Consider the following 18,132-nt stretch of genomic DNA (forward strand, 5'->3'; position numbering starts at 1 on the left):
CAGGACTCAAAATGCCAATATAAGTGTTCAAAATGATTTTTGACACACTGCAAATGATCGTGCTGGCTGTGTAAGGGAAATTCACAAACTCCATATTATGCATGGCCTAAAGGGAACCTGAACATAACATGACTCCCCTCCTTTCCCCACCCCCAAGGATGACCAGTGCCACAGCAGACTGCAGTCCAGCAGAACTGATCTATTCATCAATAAAGCGTCAACACAACTAACTTATCTAGACATCAAAGAAACAAGACAGCTATACTAAATAAAAGACTAAAGTATGCATCAACAAAACAGCTGCATCTACCAGGGCCGCCCTTTTAGTCGATATTAACATTATTTACAACAAAGATCAGGAATCAATAATCAGTCCAACACTAAATCGGCAATCACTTGGCAGAGCAGCATGGCGCGTTCTGGTTGGGAGCCAGGAAAACGGCTAAGCGAAGCCGGCATGGGCAGGTGTGCCCTCAACTCAACATACTTCAAGAAAACGCACAACGGGTGAACAGCACCACCCTCAGGCAGGCAGGGAGAACATCACAAACAAAATCACACTGGCATACAAATACAAACTATGACTCAGGGTCATCAAATATCCAAGACCACATCAAGCATGAGCTCGAGACCTAAAATATTTGTTCAGAAAATCCTTTATTTACAGCAGCAGTGGGAGACTGGAGCACCAGCTGCTTGATGTGGTTTTGTACAAAATGTCACTCTTGTCATGAAGCTCCGAAATTACTACAATTATGGATGAAGTCCCGGCTCATACCAAGTTTTATTTGAAACATATTGCAGTGACGTTCAGAGTATGTTTGGTTTACCAGTTTGAAGGGAAGTTCCTCCAAACTGGAGCTTTTCTTTGTTTTCTCTTTCTCCTTTTTTCAAATATCTAGATTGCAGTTCTTGTAAAATTGTCAGTTACAGACGTGTTGTTTTAATGAGGTTTATTAATGAAGTAGTGCGTATCTTTCATGCTTCAGCTACATAGTTTATTTACTGGAGTCAGTTATGCGTGGTTTGTCAGATGAACTCTTAACAAAATTCTTCTCTCCAATATTCCCCAATAGTTTTCTCTGTAACATGGACACGGATCCCTCAGAAGCAAGCTATTATAAACTACTCTATGGCAGAATAAGAAAATAAAGCAACCGCTAATGTTTCCTGACTTACGGAACTTGAAGCTGTTTCCAAGAATCAGCTTTGCAGAGTGAAAAAACAGCTCTGTAACATAAACTGAAATAAAAGAAATTTTCTGAGATTTCATCAGCAATTATCTCTGTCAACCCTCTTGGAACTGACCCCTGGAGCCTCATGTCTAGCTGTCTGAAGCAATAATTTCAAACTAGGAAAAGGCTCAACACATGTGACATCTGTTTCCATTTGATATTTCTCTTGAATCTGATATGAACCAAATGTAACCTCAAAAAAAAAAAAAGACTGACACAATATGAAACCTCTGACAGGCTGCGAATAACCGAGATGATTTGTGTTCGTTCCTTCCAAGATTGCACGGCTCTCCGATACCATAGCTGCACTCTGATTTTAAAGGGGAAGGGATGTAAGGGAATGCGTTAAAGACTTACATGAAAAGTAAGTCAAAACTCCTTTCCAAACATCCCACTTATATATGGCACATATATACATATATTTATAATAGTATGTCAGCAGCTACAGACTGCATCGGCGATTAGGAACATAAATCCATGTTTACTTGCTCAGTAAATGACAAACCACACAAATGCTATAAAATAATATTTATTACTGCATACTCTCAACAAATACGTACAGTATAAATGTAATTCAAAACAAAAGGGCCCATATTCACATTTTATCTTCAACCTCAAATTACTTCTTGATGTCTTAGCTTGGTGGTCCCTCTATGAAGATACTTGCGAAGCTGCTCAGACCCTCCAGTACAGATGGTTTCAGCTGTACCTAAAGGCCAGGTAGAGATGGCATGAAGATAGATAGATACTATCAGTTAATGAGTCACATACTACATGATCAGCTGATTTGAGAGCTGATGCAAACTCGTAATACGGTGGTATTTGGTCCGAACATTAATATATTACACAGAAATCCTGGCCTTTTTAAAATGCTTCAGTGTCATTAAACACATTGTCTGGTTGTTTAACAAAAATTTGGTTTTAAAAGAGCACACTTTTCCTACTAGTTTGGTTAAGAAGACAGAATATACGAGACCATATCTTGGTCACGATGCAGTGAGAGTTGAAAAAGCACCAGATCAAATGGATTCATCTTGTGCGTGTATCATCACCACTGCTAGTGTTAAAAATTTTGATTTATTTAGGTTTTAAAGTTTGCTTACATTCAATTGTAGCATGCAGCTTTCCCCAAGTGATAGTACTATGAATACAAAATGCATGTATTCCCTCTCTCAGACTGGAGGCTACTAGTTGGCACAAAATGCAGTTTCTCCTCATGTCTGACTTTTAAAGAGCCACAAATTGTGTAAATAGTACTTTCTTCATGTACTAGCGTCACAGGATTTGTCACAGTTATGTGATTACTGAGTGCTTCCAGCCACCTCTAGCTCCAGACGTCATAAAATATTAGGAACACATTGTCTTGTTGTGTTGCACCCCACATTCTTCACTTCTCACTATGAGAATCTTTTAGCCTGCATCACCCACTCGCATATTATGTCGATTAACCACATTAAATCAATTCAGAGAGCCTGAATTTGACCCTGATTTATCTGTTTACTATACTGAATGGTACGAGCTAATAGTTCTCTATAATTTCTAGGATCATTATGTAGTTGAAGAAATTTAATCTCTGCTAAAAACATTCACTTCTTAAAAACATCCGGCTGTACAAAATGTCTTTTTTTCTTTAAATGCATCCATTATAGAAAATGTATTCCTTAGGCAGCTCTTAGACGTAATTTCCAGCCACAGGAACTATCTATGTAACATGACCACTCACTGATAGAGATGAAATACTTGAAAATAATAAATGAACACAGGAAGATGAAACAAACTTCACATGTTTTGTGATATTTTCTTAGAAAAATAGAAGCTACGTTGTAAGAGACAAGTTAATACTTTATACACAGTGGAGACCACTTACAACAGCATGAGCACTGCAATAATATTAGCACTAATAATGACCTCTTCTGTGTGGCATGATGGGAATCATCTGGTATTTGTCAGTGTTCTAGGACAACAGCTGCCCTCCACATGACTTAACGCTGCAATGATTTCCAGATAAAAGAGTTCCGATGTTTGACTCTCCACATGACTGTAAGATGCACACTGGGGCCCATTTTACTCGGGTATGATGTCATCAGGGCACATGGGTGCCGAGCAGTGACAACATGCACTTGATTGTTTCATAATCAGCTACTGATGCTGTACTTGCAGAGGCACACTCGTGCATTTATTTATTTATTTACTTATAAAAAGTCTTTGCACCTTTGAGGCTTTTTGGAAACTAACTCAGGGACACAGTTTCCCTCTTATCTTTCCCCGTGAGGTATTAAAGCTTCAACAGGTTGCACTCATCAGTGCTGTTATTCATACATGATGCACTAAGGCTAGATATAATCATAAGTCTAAAATCTGCATGTAAATAATACTGTACATAAATTTACATGTGGCTTGAATAAACATTCTCTATAACTGGATTTACCATAATGGTCCACTGAGAGATTTTAGTCCTCTACAAAAGCCTCAGTGTCGGAGTATGAACTGATTTATGTAGCGTTGGTTTCATCATTTGTGTTGCAGTTAGTATTGAACAGGTACAGTCCTGTTACTTCATTCATGAGTTAGGGTCAATCCTTTCATGTCAGAGTCTTTCAGTCTGCTGTGAGTCCTGTAGAAGCGACTTTGACCTCGTTGAATTTTTCCCTCCTGACTTGGATGTGATCGCTGGTCTGTTGGCAGTGACGACGCTGTTTCTCCGTAATAGTAGCTGATGGGAATATGGGTTTGGCAGAAGAGGTATGTGATTTGCGTGTGTGTGTGTGTGTGTGTGTGCGTGTGTGTATGTGTGTGTTTACGAAGAGCTTGTATATTTCTGACTCAAGCGGGAGCTGGAGCGATCTAATCCGTTCCCGTGGCAAGAGCCTTTCCAGCGTCCTCCTGAACCTCGTTCGTCCAGGGGAGACGTTCTGTAGCACCAGCAGCACAGGCAAGACTACAACACAAGAACACACACACACACACACACACAGTTACTCAGACTTTTGTTGACTGCATTTTCTAATTATACCATACAACCTCCGCTGCCACTTTGTTCACTCTTACCTGGAAGCAGTTTTTAAACTTCTGGCTGACAAAATAGAGGGCAATCGGGTTAATGCAGGAGTTTAGGGAGGCCATGTTGATCCCGATGTAATCCATCACTAGCAGGAAGCTGACAGGGAAAAGGGCAAAGTTTACAGTAAAGACTACAGGAAGTTACAGAACAATGGGTTATCATGAAGTTTGCAGAATATTTGTGTGACCTACGGTATCTGTGTGCCTACCTGAGCAGTTCACAGCGGTTGGGGTCATTTTGGTCATAGATTGTTTTCTTCAAAATACGGCTGAGATGAAGGGGCAGCCAGCACAGAGCAAAAATCAACACCAGGCAGAACACCGTCTTCGCTACTTCCCTCCGCTGCAAACAGCGAGAAAGACAAATATTGTCACATATGTGCCTCCAACTCTCAAAGATTATAGTTACATGATTGTCAATGTGCGCCCCAGACTTTTGCTCACATACCTGTTTCATGTGGTCGTTGAGTGCGATGCGCATGCCTTTTTTACGACTGAGCATCTCACAGGACATGAGCGTGTAGAAGATTCCTGTGCAGGCCAGTGGGAAGCAGAAGTAGAAGCCAAACAGCCACCAATCTTTGACATCCTGGTAGAACTGAAGGTAAAAAGACCATCATAAAAAGTGCACGTGCATATGTAGACTAAATAAAACTGGCTACAGCAACTTGAGTTTTCATTATACCAAATATGTTTTGCATTACATACAGCGTTAATGATGTTATCCTGTGGAAATATGTATTGTGCAGAGATTTTAAGTTGGAACAGATGTTTTGTGTGTTTCAAGAATGATGAATTTAAATAAATTGAATGTCTATATTTACAAAATATGGTTTATTTTTAGATTTTTAAATGATTTTCATATATTTGTTTACTTTATTTTACTTATTTTTTTGTATTTTTTTAATATAATTGCACAATAAAGATTTCTTTAAAAATGTTTTTAAAAAGTTCAAAAGCAACATGATTTTAGTTAAGACATCACACATTTTTTTGGTGTTTCTGGATTGAATATAGAGAGTTGTTACCATACTTCCAGAGCTTGAAATTTGGTGGAAATTGCTTAAATTAGGTTCAGACCTGTTTGTGTTGTGTGAAAAAATTTGTTTTGGGTGAGTTAAGGACATTTCCTGAGTTTCAGAATAGTCCACTATCTAAGAAGAATTGTTGAAAGTGTTTTTGCTAATGACAACAAGCTGAAATTGCAATTCCCTGATTTTAAATGACACATTATACATGAAAAGCAGCCTTGTGTCATATTTCCTTCTCATTGAAACAAAGTGGAAATATCCACACATTGGAAATACCTTTGCACTTTCTTTATTGCTATGCAGTTTTATGAACGTACCATGAATATTATGAGAAACAGTCACATTGAGATGATATGCATGCAGTGTATATGTATTGTATTACATTTGTTGGAATCACTAATTACGTGCTGGCAGAGTTTGAAAAAGAAATCCTGATTAAAGAAAATGCAGCTCAGGCACTTTTCTTTGAAGTAAAATATTCTGTTGACATTTGTACTTCAAAGTAACATCAGGTGGAGACTGAACAATCCACAAGATTTTTCCTAACCTAGCCCTGACAGAGAGATCTTAATCAGTGGGCAGGATATTTTGACCATATGCCTGTGGGAAAATAATAACATAGCATGCAAGCTCTATCAAACATTTTGCCAGGACAAAGTTATTCTGATCATATTTCTACGATAGGACGATAAAAAGAATCCAGCTGTTTATTTTAAAGTTAAGGTTATGCATTTAGTTGTCATACTCTCACATTTTCTTCGTCCTCAACTTATATTGTCATTTTTAAACAATCCTTGATTTTTACAGACTAACTTAGCCGTGCACACTTAAATATCTACAACAACTACATGTCATCATCGTTATGAAATGTTGTGCAGACAAGTTTCCCACAGGATAAAGCCTTCTGGATCTAATTTAGCACCATCATCAGGCCCAAATTTTAATTTATCCATTACTTAAACTTAATGAACAAACCTCCTCAGCTGTACTTTGCGTTTAGTGCTGTTAATGGTAGCATGCAAACAAACTAAACTAGGGCAGTGACTATTTATTTAAATGTTGTCTAACAAACATGCTAAACTAAAGCAAGGTGGTGAGCATGCTGACATTAGCATTCAGCTAAGTGCAACGTTGTGCCTGAGTATAGCATCAGAGAACCATTAGTTTGGCTATTTCACACAAATTAATTTCACATTTTGTGTTGAAATATTAACAATGCTGTGTAAGTAATATTCTGTTAATCTGTGCACACACATGAAGAATTTAAAACAACAATTTAAGTAATCAGATAGCACAAATTACAAAAACTGCTGATTTATGTGCCTTTTCCCCATGGTACTTACTGGCCTGTCTACCTTTACGTAACACAAATGCATTTATTAAAACAAAAAACAAAAAACAAAAAAATTCTTTAACTAACAAGTAGCTGTGCTCTAAGTACCAGCTATACAGTTTTGCAGTACTTGTACTTTGCTTGAGTCCCTCCATTTAATGCTAGCTGCTTAGACTTCTACATTTTATAACATAAATGCTAATGTTGTTACTTATATTTAAATAAAGGAGCTAAATACTTCTGTCATCACTGTTACACATGTAATCAAGCGCCCTACCTTCATAAAGTTGGTGGTCTGTTCTGGGTGCAGCAGGCAGACACGCAGCTTATTGCCTCTGTATGGCATCTCCAACATATCAAATGCCAGCGCCTCAGGGACCGCCAGTACCACAGCAATCAGCCAGATCAAAGTCACCTCCACTGCTTTCCACAGGGGGATCCCCATCCCCTTCACCCTGCTCCATGACGTCACTGCGTGGTAGCTAAGCACACAGCACAGGAACACAGGAACAGGCGTATTAGCTCCTTTCATTGCTAATATTTGTCATGTGTGCAGGTCAGAAGTCTACTTACCGGTCAATACTCAGGGCACACAGGCTGAGGACGGTAATTCCCACCGAAGCTTTCTGAATGAATGGCACCAACTTACAGATGTACACGCCAAACGGCCAGTCCTCAGCTATCAGCTGCAGAGAAAAATAATTGAGGGAGACAGAGAGGAAAGACATCTTTAGTGAGAGGAATTTAAGAAGAGTCACCTGTGTAAACACGGTCAGACCTCTTTGAGGTTCATTTAGAGGTCTTTTCTTCCTTGTGTCTTCCATTGTTACTGCAGCAGCTAAAGCCAAAAACAACAAGAATGTGTTCTTCCTCCGTGCAAAAGTCTTTCGCCCAGGGGGGATAAAATCAATTCAGGATTAGGATAATGTTCTTAACAACGTCGTCTAAAAATTTGATTTTTGGAAGGCTTCTTGCACAAATCTACAATATTGTCTCTACTGTCTTGAAACAGTTAGAGGTTGTATGGCCAAGCACTTCCAAGTTTTCTTCAGTAAATCATTATGAACTGGACATAGCGTACAATTACTCTCTCTATGTTGGACATTAAAGTTTGGGTTGTTGCCAAAAATGCACATAAAAAGAGAAGATTTATGTATTTTTTTATTGCATATAAATGCGTTTAAAATGCTTTTTAAACACACATTTTCGTTCTTGTTTGACAAATATTTATCATATTAAGTTTATTAGTTTGTTTATTTTACATACTTATTAAATATTAGTCTAAATATATTTTTTGAGTTCAGGCCGTTTAAGGAAAATGAGATAAAGGACTCTTTGAATGGCGCTGGAATGCACTACAGCATTCCAGCGCCATTCAAAGTGAATCCTATCAGATTTGGAAAATAAAATGCAGTGATTGCACTTACACATAGCCTGCTGGATGTTTCCACTTCACACACAAACACACACACACACACACACACACACACACACACACAAGGCAAGTGAGGAAAGATAGAGGACAGTTTTTCCTAAAACCTGGACATTTAAGCTCCTTTAACTGTTGGCTCATACCTGCTTTTATCGAGTTTTTTTTTGTTTGAATGATACCTTGTAAACTGGGATTGTAATGTATGCTGAAAAAGGAAATCAACAAAACCACACAAAACACACTGAATGTAGAGACAAACCGCAGCAATAAACTTGTAAATAAACCACAGCTAACCACAGGACGTGCCAAAAAAACAGCTCAGCCTTAACTGTGAAAGTGCAGTGCAGGGAAATTACTCATACTAAATTAGATACAGACCATGGGACGGGTAATAAATTGCACTGTTTTTAATACATTACATAAAATGTCTGAAGTGAGATTTTATGTGCGAAAAGCTGCATCTTACCATTTTATATGCAATAAAACTAAGACATTCATCAGATGGCTATAGGCAACATATAGCTAATAACTTATGAAATCATCAAGTGTTTTTACTTTACTTACTGTGATAATTGTGTTAATGCCGTGTTAATACAGCATGTAAACAAAACCTGGGGTTGATATAAGTTTTTAATCATTTGGGGAATCTTAAAAGTATCCTCACAGGCAGCAGGAATCAGGAGTAATATCCACAGGATAACAGCGTGGGGAAAAGGAACGCATGCATATGGCAATTCCCTGCAGGCAGTGTGTATCAGTATAAACACAGTTTGTATCAAGCTAAAAAAAAAAGAGATCCAGGGGCAAAAGATTAGTTTGTTCATTTCTGGCCAGCACAAGGACAGACACAAAGGCTAAATGAGGTTACCTTAAACACATTGATGGGGATGGCGATGACAATATAAAGCAGGTCCCCCAGTGCCAGGCTTCCAATAAGGACATTTGGCCCATTCCTCATACACTTGTTCTTATATATGATCCTGAGCAGCGTTGAGTTGCCGATGATCCCCACCACAAAGATCAGGCAGGACACGATGGTGTTCACGTACTTGAAGGCATGCTTGATCTCCGTTGGCTTTATGCACATGGGGGGGAAGGAGCCCCGCGGTCGGCCCGGCTGTGGGGGTGGCAGCGGGACGGAAGCGTTGCTCTTGGAGGGTTCTGAAGCTTCAGGCCCCCCTTGGGAGTCGCGGACAAAGCGAGAGGCTCCGACCTCAGCGACCAGCAGGAGACACAGCAGAGCGACGGCCCTCATCCTCACACAAGCCTCGCACGCACACAGCAAGATGATTGTTCACTCAAAGGCACACAGCAGTCTAAAGGCGCTCACTTAAAGGCACTCACACACATATTCACACACTCACACACATCCACACACTGGAACTTGCTCCGGGCCTGGCACCCTGGCCTCCGGGCTTCTTTGACCTGTACAGAAAGTAGAAGAACCATCATGTTACACACAAAGATAAAAATAGTCGATTTTACGTCTCATCAAGGATTGGTCTGATTGGCCATGAACTTTTGTGCAGATATTCATGGACCCCAGAGGATGAATCCTAATGACTGTGATGATCCCCTGGTAAAGTAAAGGTGTTAGCATGACGGTCAAAGTAACGCTGTACAAACTCACAGAGCTACTGGCCTGGCCTTAAAAAAACTATCACATACAGTTTTATGTTTAAAACTAAAATGCAACAGCAAAGACATTTTCTATTAACGTAATGAGGCTGTGTTGTTAATTTATATATTTAGCAGGTAACAAATATGTTGATACTGGACATATCAGTAAAATGTTCATAGACAATATATTTGTTTTCCACCAAAATATCTGATCTTGTAGCAACAACAGCGTTATTAAACTTTTTTATGCACTCGGTTAAGGTTAAGGAGAGACTGGTTTAGTTTAATACATAAAAGTTTTAAAGTGACTTCAAACACAATGTGTTTATTTACATTTAACCAAAACTACAGTCGTTTCCTTATCTTAACCAGAGTGCTTCTGTTGCCTTAAGACCGACAGGACTGTGGATATGAATCCTCGTCTCTGGCCGTTAACGAATGTGCAGCATCTTTCATAATAAAAGAAAAGAAAAAAGGCGTTCCGTCGTCACATAATCCAGCCTTCCTACGAAACATATTTGCTGTTACAGTCCAGTTGTTTACCTTGTGGGACCCACAGTGATGTTGGGCATATTGATGGATACTGGACACCCCCCATTCCTATGTATCAATTTTATTGTTTTTGGTTTATTATCTTGTTAACTCGTAATCTGATATATGTTCATTTGTGAGAGCAACTGTAATATTTTAGAAGTTCATTTTTGGTTACAAGAAGTGAAGCACAGGTACTTTGGACATGTGAAGGGTGCTTTGAGTAAGATGCAGGAGGGCACATGCGACATTCAGTAGACCTAGACATCCTGCAGCAGGCAACCACTTTACGCTTGGTGTGCTTGTGTTTCTGTGTTTCCAGGTGAGCAAAAGTGGTGGAAAGATTAAAAGGAGCGACACTGATGTATAATGATTGTGTAAGAGTAATGGACTATTGGTAATGCAAATATGAGATTGACATCAGAGTTTTGCAAGACAAACGATAGAACATGACGGGGATCGCCTTTGATTGATGACGTGCGGTCTTGGAAATGCAAATGCAATAAGTCAGGAGGTGTTGGCAGTGACTGTGTATCATAATCTGCTCCTGTCCCCCACCAAATGTTTTCAGACCTTCCTCCTAGTTCCCACTCACCTGTCTGTCTGTCCCACCCACCTACACACCTCTCACTTCCGCAATCGGCCCTGCAGTCACCTGTTCTCTCCGCACCTGTTCCTCATTCTCAAACAGCCCTGCACTGTTTATTCCAGCCTATTGTCTCCAGTCTTTATCAGATCATCTGCTTTTGTTCCCGGTAATGTTCCCATGTGTTCCTCGTGTGAAGATTCCTGTTGTTTGTTCCTGTTTGCCTTCCTGCGCGTCTTTCAACCCGTCTGCCTGCGTGCATTGTTTTCTTCATTAAAATATCCTCACTGCATCGTCCAGTCTTTCAGTCCGCTGCCTCTGGTGCTCCTACAGTTCTATAGATCTATACCGCAGACTTTTACACATAACACAAGACAATCGTGACTCTCCTCAAAACCTCCTCTTTAGAGCAACTGAGTGAAAGGAGAGGCTGTTACGTGCTTTAAGAGAAGTAAGATCAGATGAACAGTACAGTCCCGAGCTCGACCTGAAGACATTCTTGAGGTATACTACACAGGTTCTTCAATAGAAAACAGCGTACAGACTTACACAAAAGAAATCCCACTCGATCATCACTTAAGACCCACTAGAAGTGTGTTGCCGTCTGTCTTTGTCCTCTGCCTGTATTTTGTTTGTTTCGGGACGTTTCTAGGCAGCAACCTTTGGGCAGTGGGTGTGAGACCCCCAGCCAGTAACAGTTCGCACTGTGTGAGGACGGGATTAAAATGTACATTAAAAAAAAAACGTAGCGACCAGGTCTCTCTCCTCTGCTCTCTGTCTCGAATGTATAAAGAGCTTCAGGTCTGTGTGTCTGTTTGACCGGGCTGCACCTCCCCACGGGGTTGTGAGGAGGTGCAAGGATGTTTATTTCTGCTTCAGGATTTAAACAACATGAAACAATCAGAAAACACTCCAGCAACCACTGCTCTCTCTTTTTTCTCTCTCTTTCTCTCGTTGAACTGGAGAGGAGGGGCCAATTTTGAATGGTGTCTTTTACAAACAACAACCAATGAATCCTGGATTGTTTGACTTCAATTGACCATATCAAGTCTCAGCTTAAACCCTATCTCAATGATCAGAGTATGACAGAGAAAACAATCATCAGCAGAATGAATGAAGCGGCTAGCGCTGAATCAGAAAGACAAACAAACTCATGAAGCTCAAGAACCGTAAAGCACTTGCTGCTGCTATTTCGAGAGGAGTGATGGCCGAAAGAATGAAAAGCGTAACTAACTCTGAAGGGGCCACCTGCCGATTAAGAATGTGTCTTAAGAGAGGATGTAGAGCGTGTCAGGAGCAGGGACCGGCTAGGTGACCAGTGTGAGGGGACTCCTCAAGAGGCTGCGGAGGACAAAGGAGGCTGGCAGAGAAGCCTGGCAGCAGGAGTATGACAAATCAAAGCTGAACCAGATAACGAGGTGCATGAGCCTCTTTAGGAAAGGAGGGAGCTGGAGGCAGAGTCGGAGAGAAGTGTCATCTCTCGTTACGTCACCGGGCTAAAGGCCCTTATTGGGAAGAAGTGCATGATGGATTGTTTCTTTGAGGAAGTAGCAACACAAGCGCTGTGGAATATGGGTTCACAGGTCATGAATATAAACAAAAGCTGGAGAAAGTCCTGAGCTTCCACACATCTGGTTACAAGGCACAGATGCACTGCTGGCTGACAACGGGACCCTTGTTGGCAAAGCAGCAAAGCAGACAGCCATACCCTTTGTGGACTGGGCTGAGCTGAAACTCAAGCTGGAATCAAATAGGTGCCTGCAGCCAGAGCTACTTGTGCCTGTGCTTGTCTTTAATGATCAAGGAGTAGCAGAGCCGCCGTTCACTGGCTAAATGTGATCGAGCATCTGGTGATGAATGGAAGCAGCATTCGGAAGTTACACCTGCTGTGGTAAGAGAAGCTTTCTCCATTGACTGTAAAAAGGCAAATGTGTTGATCTATACAGCGGATATTTGGAGCGGATATTTGAACTGACAAGGAAGGCGAGGCGAAGGTTGAAAGACTAAATCCAGTCTGGTGAGGGCAGGTCCAGTTTTCCACAAAACAGGAAGTCCTTTTTGAACCAGACGAGACCCCTACAGTGGCCAGGGTGCGATTATCCCTGAAACTGTCATCGGCACGCAGAAGGGAAGTTGGTCTCGGGTGGGTGTATCCCTGTCACTAATGACAGCAACCGTGACATTACTCTCACCCCTCGCACAGTGTTGGAACAGCTACAGCAAGTCAAGGCAGTAGAGGCAAACCTGAGACTGTGGGAGACCTGAGGAAAATGCTAGGGTTCCTATCCGACTACCGTCCATATATCCCAAACCTGTTGTGCGTTGCCAAGCTACTTTATGGTGTGTTATCCACTGAGAAGACTCCAGGCAGTAGGATCCAAAGATCGAGTACAAGTCGGAGCAGGGGGAAATACAAGAAGTCAGACTGCAGTATGCTGCCACGTTACATTGATGTGCTTGTGTTTCTATATTTCCACAGCGAAAGAAAGGAAGTAAAGGCTGTATTTGAAACTTATGCAAGCCTAAAGTCTCTTTTATGCAACAATATAGATAAATTCTAGGAGACACAATTGACCAGGGAGCTGAATTTGTATAACAATTGAGACTGATCCCACTCTTTGTCAGGCAACTTAGACGTAATTGTTCAAAGTACCACAGAGTTAATTCAAAGAGATCAAGCTCAATCCTGTTTCATGAGCTGAAACTGGCCCTGAATCAACAGGTGTCAAATAAAATTTCCATGAAATAACGAGCATCAACAGCACATGCGTGTGTGCACCATGTCTTTACAACTGTGAGAACATGTTCTTTATAACAGAAAAACGCCATAAAATAAAGGAGAGGGAGAGAAACGAACAGAAAGAGAGGGGAGTAGTGGGAGAACAGACAAATGGAGTAGTGATAACAGAGGTTATAGGTTAGATGAGAAACAGCTCCTATGTGTGTCCAATGTGTGTGCGTGTGTGTGAGACCGAGATATTTTCTTTTCTCACGGACGACTCAGGCTTGGCTCTGAGCCTCTCAAGAATCATGTGTACCCCCCAGAATGCCCTGGGGGCGTCTCTTGAGATAAATGGGATGATTGACGAGGGCAGCAATATCGGTATAGACACACACTATCAGTGTGCAGTCAGTCACACACACACACACACACACACACACACACACACACACACACACACACACACACACGCAACCTCTCCATCTCTGAGCAGATGTGCAAACCTCCTGACACCATGGTTTGGGAGTGCTGAGGTTTGTGGGTAAACGCTTTGTTGAACTTTTCAGTGAATACATGTAGGAACGTGCTTACATACACAGAAAATGATGCCGACCCAATTTACATACCACATACAGTTTACACGCACACTCGCACTTTTGCGCACACACTCTCAAACACAACTGGCATTCAGTTTGGCTCACAGAGGCTCATTCTCTTCACACACACAAAGACACAAAATCACATGAACTTGAACACATATCACAAGAAACCAGTTTTGAAAAATTGGGCCATGGTCCATATATATATCCCTCTGTCATCTGAATAATTCCTTTGTGTTGTATAATATGGCAGCTCTTTGGGCCATGTTAGGGCGGGATTGTCTGATCTAATTGGAAAGCTGCGTTTTAATTGGGCTGATCCTCTTGATCTAAAACAGATTTTATTCTCGAGACCGTCTCCGACCTTTAGCGCTGCTGGCTCCTGATCTGAGAAAGGAGGTGGAAAGTTGGCAAGCGGCAGAGTGAAAGTGGAGGGGATACTAGCTAGTGGTCAGAAAATGCGTGTTTGAGTGGGAAGTGAAGGATGACAAGCATTTTAGTGGTGGAAAATAAATAACCCAGAAATGCAGGCGCAAACTGGCAATAAAAGAGGCCAGGATTGAGATGAATGACAGTTTGATCAACTGGAGTCTTTGAAAGAACAATGGAAGGAAGAGGAAAACACAGGAAAGGCACAGTCAGAGGAGGAGAAAGAGTCAGAGCGGAGGTACAATGCCCGAGAGGATGGAAGTCATGCGAGTGACCTGAAGGCGGGAGAGAGGCTGTAAAAACCAGAGATGACTGAAAGATATGAAGAGGGTGCAGCCAGCTGAGAGCTGCTTCAAAGTTACAGTAGGATTTGAAATTTCAGCAAATTTACACAATGGATTGACTTTATTGTGGAAAACTTGAGCAATAAACTTAGGGAATAAGCTTGATTGAATTAAATGAGAAAAGCATATATTTAATTTGGATCCAGAACTTTTGAAATCGCTTAATTTTATTATAATGTTGTGGATAATTTAATGATTAATAAGTAGGTCAAAATCTGAATTTGAAGAATCAAGATTGATTTCCCATCACAGTCTCTTCAAACTGATTTGTTCATTGAATTTAGTGCCAGTGTCAGATGTATGAAAAATAACGCAACACAAATATTTCAAAGAAGCTACGAAACACTTCTGCCTCTGTGAAACTTTGTGTTTTGGGTGAAACTGTACCACAGAGGTGTTGATTCAGTTCTGTGATTATTTTTTAATCTTGCAGTTTTTGGCGTTGTGTTGACATTGGGTGTTCCTGTTATTTTGTCCAGTTTGGAATAACAGGAACACCTTACACTCATAACAGGAATACTGCATGCAAGTAAAAAACACAAACACCCATGGCGTGCCCACACCACCACAATGGTGTTTTAAAGAGGATAAAGAGGGACAACTCAAAATAAAAAAACACCAGCTTAGTTTCAGCTCCACTGCACCTAAATACATGGATGTGACAGTTTAGGTTTATAGCCTCATTATAGATTCTTTTTCAAGGTGTGAAATACGTTTTGTCTGCCAGTACCCTGGAGTTTAGTGCTCTCAGCTGCAAACACATCCAATAAACCCTCTCAACAAAGGGCAAAAAGCCATTTATTCCTTGATTTAAATATGCTATTGTAAGGGCACCAATATCCATCATGTGCCATATGTCATAGCCAGTCACAGTGCTGCAGGAGGCCGACGCATAAGCTGCATATAGCTGCAGGTCAAGAAATCTTGAGAGTGCAAACTGACTGGTATAGATAGACCTGCAAGATCCGGATTGCAACACAAGCAGACCTTCTATTTCTATCTGCATAAGCGCATGGAAACAATAAATTGTCATAGTATGAGAGCATCTCTGAGGCACGTCAGCCTTAAACAGGTTAAATTCGTATAAAACATTCAACAAGTCCAGAGCAAAGAATGAGTTTAAGAGGCCGTTAATATGCAAGTCTATGGCGTGTGAACAAAACAACTAAAACACATTTGACATGCAAAGTTGTCATTGTGCAATTAAACCGTGACATGAGAGTGTTCATAAAATCACCAAACCTTTTCACTGAGCCTTTAAAAAAATCAGATAGATAGATAGATAGATAGATAGATAGATAGATAGATAGATACTTTTATAATAAAAAATAAATAAAAGTCCATCATTGCGCCAGTACACTCCAGTTCAGCAGTCATTTATCAGAAGAGGCGCAGTAACTAAGTAGTTGAAGTAACTTCTGCACAAAGAGCGCAGAGTCAAACCACTCTCTTGCTACTTGCAGTTAAACTCGGCAGTTCATTAAATTAAGTCACTGACGTTATCAGTTAACCTTATGACGTTAAACTTAAACATCTTGACTGGACTTACCGGACCGCGGCGTGTTGGTGTGGTCAACGGTCAAAGTTTTCCGGTCAGTATTCCAGCAGAGTTCCGCTAATTGGTCTGGTTCTTTTATGAATTATTACGGTTTGCTCGGTGAGATCCAGCAGTGAAAGTTCACGGCGTGTCCAAGAGTGTCCGGCTGTGCGTCAAGACCCTCCGCTCACTGCTCCGGCTGCGCACTGACGCACCAACGGAAGACGCTGGGGTTTTATAGGCACAAGCCGGGAGGCTGCAGAAACAGCCAATCACATCCCAGACACGAGCATCTTTCCCTCTACTGCCAACGGGACGCGACTCAAATGCACTCACGAACTTTATTATACTTTTCCTGGAAAACGCTTCTCCAGTTTCCGTTTTCCCAGGTTTGTCATTATATATACTACCTGTTTGGTTTTTCTGCTGATCACGTACACATAGTGGAGACAGAGAGAGGAGATGAAAGAGGAGGTCTCCTCTCTGAAGTGCTGTACAGCTTAAATAATAACGACGAACGACTGTCATGGGAATGGCTCAGCCCCCACCCCTGCAGAATCCTACTTCCAAACACAAGATACGCACATTCCCTGACATCTGTTTCCTCATGTAAACCAGCACTTATCAAAAACTGCTCAGGTGCTTGTTGGATCCAACCCAGGTTTGTGAGATTTTCATTTATTTTCATTATTCGAGTTTCATCAGAAAGTAAAGTATTTTGCACTTTGCAACACATTTATACCTGTACATTAGAAAGAGAGAACTCTGATAGCATGTACTTATGTTTGGTACAGATGCTCTGAACCAACAGTATGATGTAGTTACAGACCTTGTGACACTTGGCAACAGTAAAGCACTTGATGGCAGGTTGATGTATCTTCCATTGTTCCACACATGAGTCTAATCAGCTGTTTTAAAGCAGGAAGTCTATACCTTTCTTTCTGTGTGAATACAGTCCTTGTAATAGTTTTCCTACTATGATCAATTGTACTTGTGTTGTAACTTTTGACACCACTGGAGGTGATGACTGAGCACAGTGGTGCTCACAATGACGTCCGCCTTAGACTGTTACAATTATCTGTTTGTAAATGGGCTCTTCTTTTGTTTTTGTTTTCAATATTGCTACTGTTGAATGCAATGTTCTGCAATGTTCCGTGTTAAAAAGTTACAACAGCCTCACTGTCATACAAACAGACAGATCTGCTTACAGAAGGTTGTTTACCTACGTGTGAGTCCGCACGTTGTTCTACACATCAGATCACGCCAGGTCTGTCGCAATCACAACAAGGCATGAATACAATAATACAATAGACAGAGATAACAAATTCTAAAATAATTTGGTTTACAAAGTATACAAACATAACAGAATAATACAAAACAACTCGGTACATACATTTCTGAGCGCATGTGACACTCATGCATCCATACACACACTTGCACATGTGTAAACAAAGATACCTGACCAAAAACACCCAGCCAAAAAACTCCATCACCATCACCACTGCCATTAACCCAGTGGGTGCGCACACACACACACACACACACACACACACACACACAAACACACACACACACACACACAAACACACACACACCAAACAAAGAGCCTTTCTGTGGAGTTTGTTTAATGACACCCATCCCCTACTCTATTTTAGGGGGCAACTATTCCTGGT

At 41.0% G+C, this 18,132-nt stretch overlaps 1 protein-coding gene across 1 annotated transcript; it reads right to left on the bottom strand.

Moving 5' to 3' along the window:
• Positions 1–1,748: 1,748 nt before the first annotated feature.
• Positions 1,749–16,863, bottom strand: LOC111646445 (endothelin receptor type B-like). The gene is made up of 8 exons (XM_023395932.2): positions 16,472–16,863; positions 8,960–9,516; positions 7,233–7,345; positions 6,937–7,141; positions 4,744–4,893; positions 4,505–4,638; positions 4,284–4,392; positions 1,749–4,173 (listed from the first exon to the last, which is right to left on the bottom strand). The coding sequence occupies exons 2-8, from the start codon at positions 9,344–9,346 to the stop codon at positions 4,033–4,035; spliced, it is 1,239 nt and encodes a 412-aa protein (XP_023251700.1). The 5' UTR covers positions 9,347–9,516; positions 16,472–16,863; the 3' UTR covers positions 1,749–4,032.
• Between the last annotated feature and the right edge of the window lie 1,269 nt (positions 16,864–18,132).

Source organism: Seriola lalandi, unplaced genomic scaffold, assembly GCF_002814215.2.
Source record: "Seriola lalandi dorsalis isolate HSWRI2012SDOR001 ecotype SW California unplaced genomic scaffold, Sedor1 jcf7180002054971, whole genome shotgun sequence".
In the NCBI taxonomy this organism is placed as follows: domain Eukaryota; kingdom Metazoa; phylum Chordata; class Actinopteri; order Carangiformes; family Carangidae; genus Seriola; species Seriola lalandi.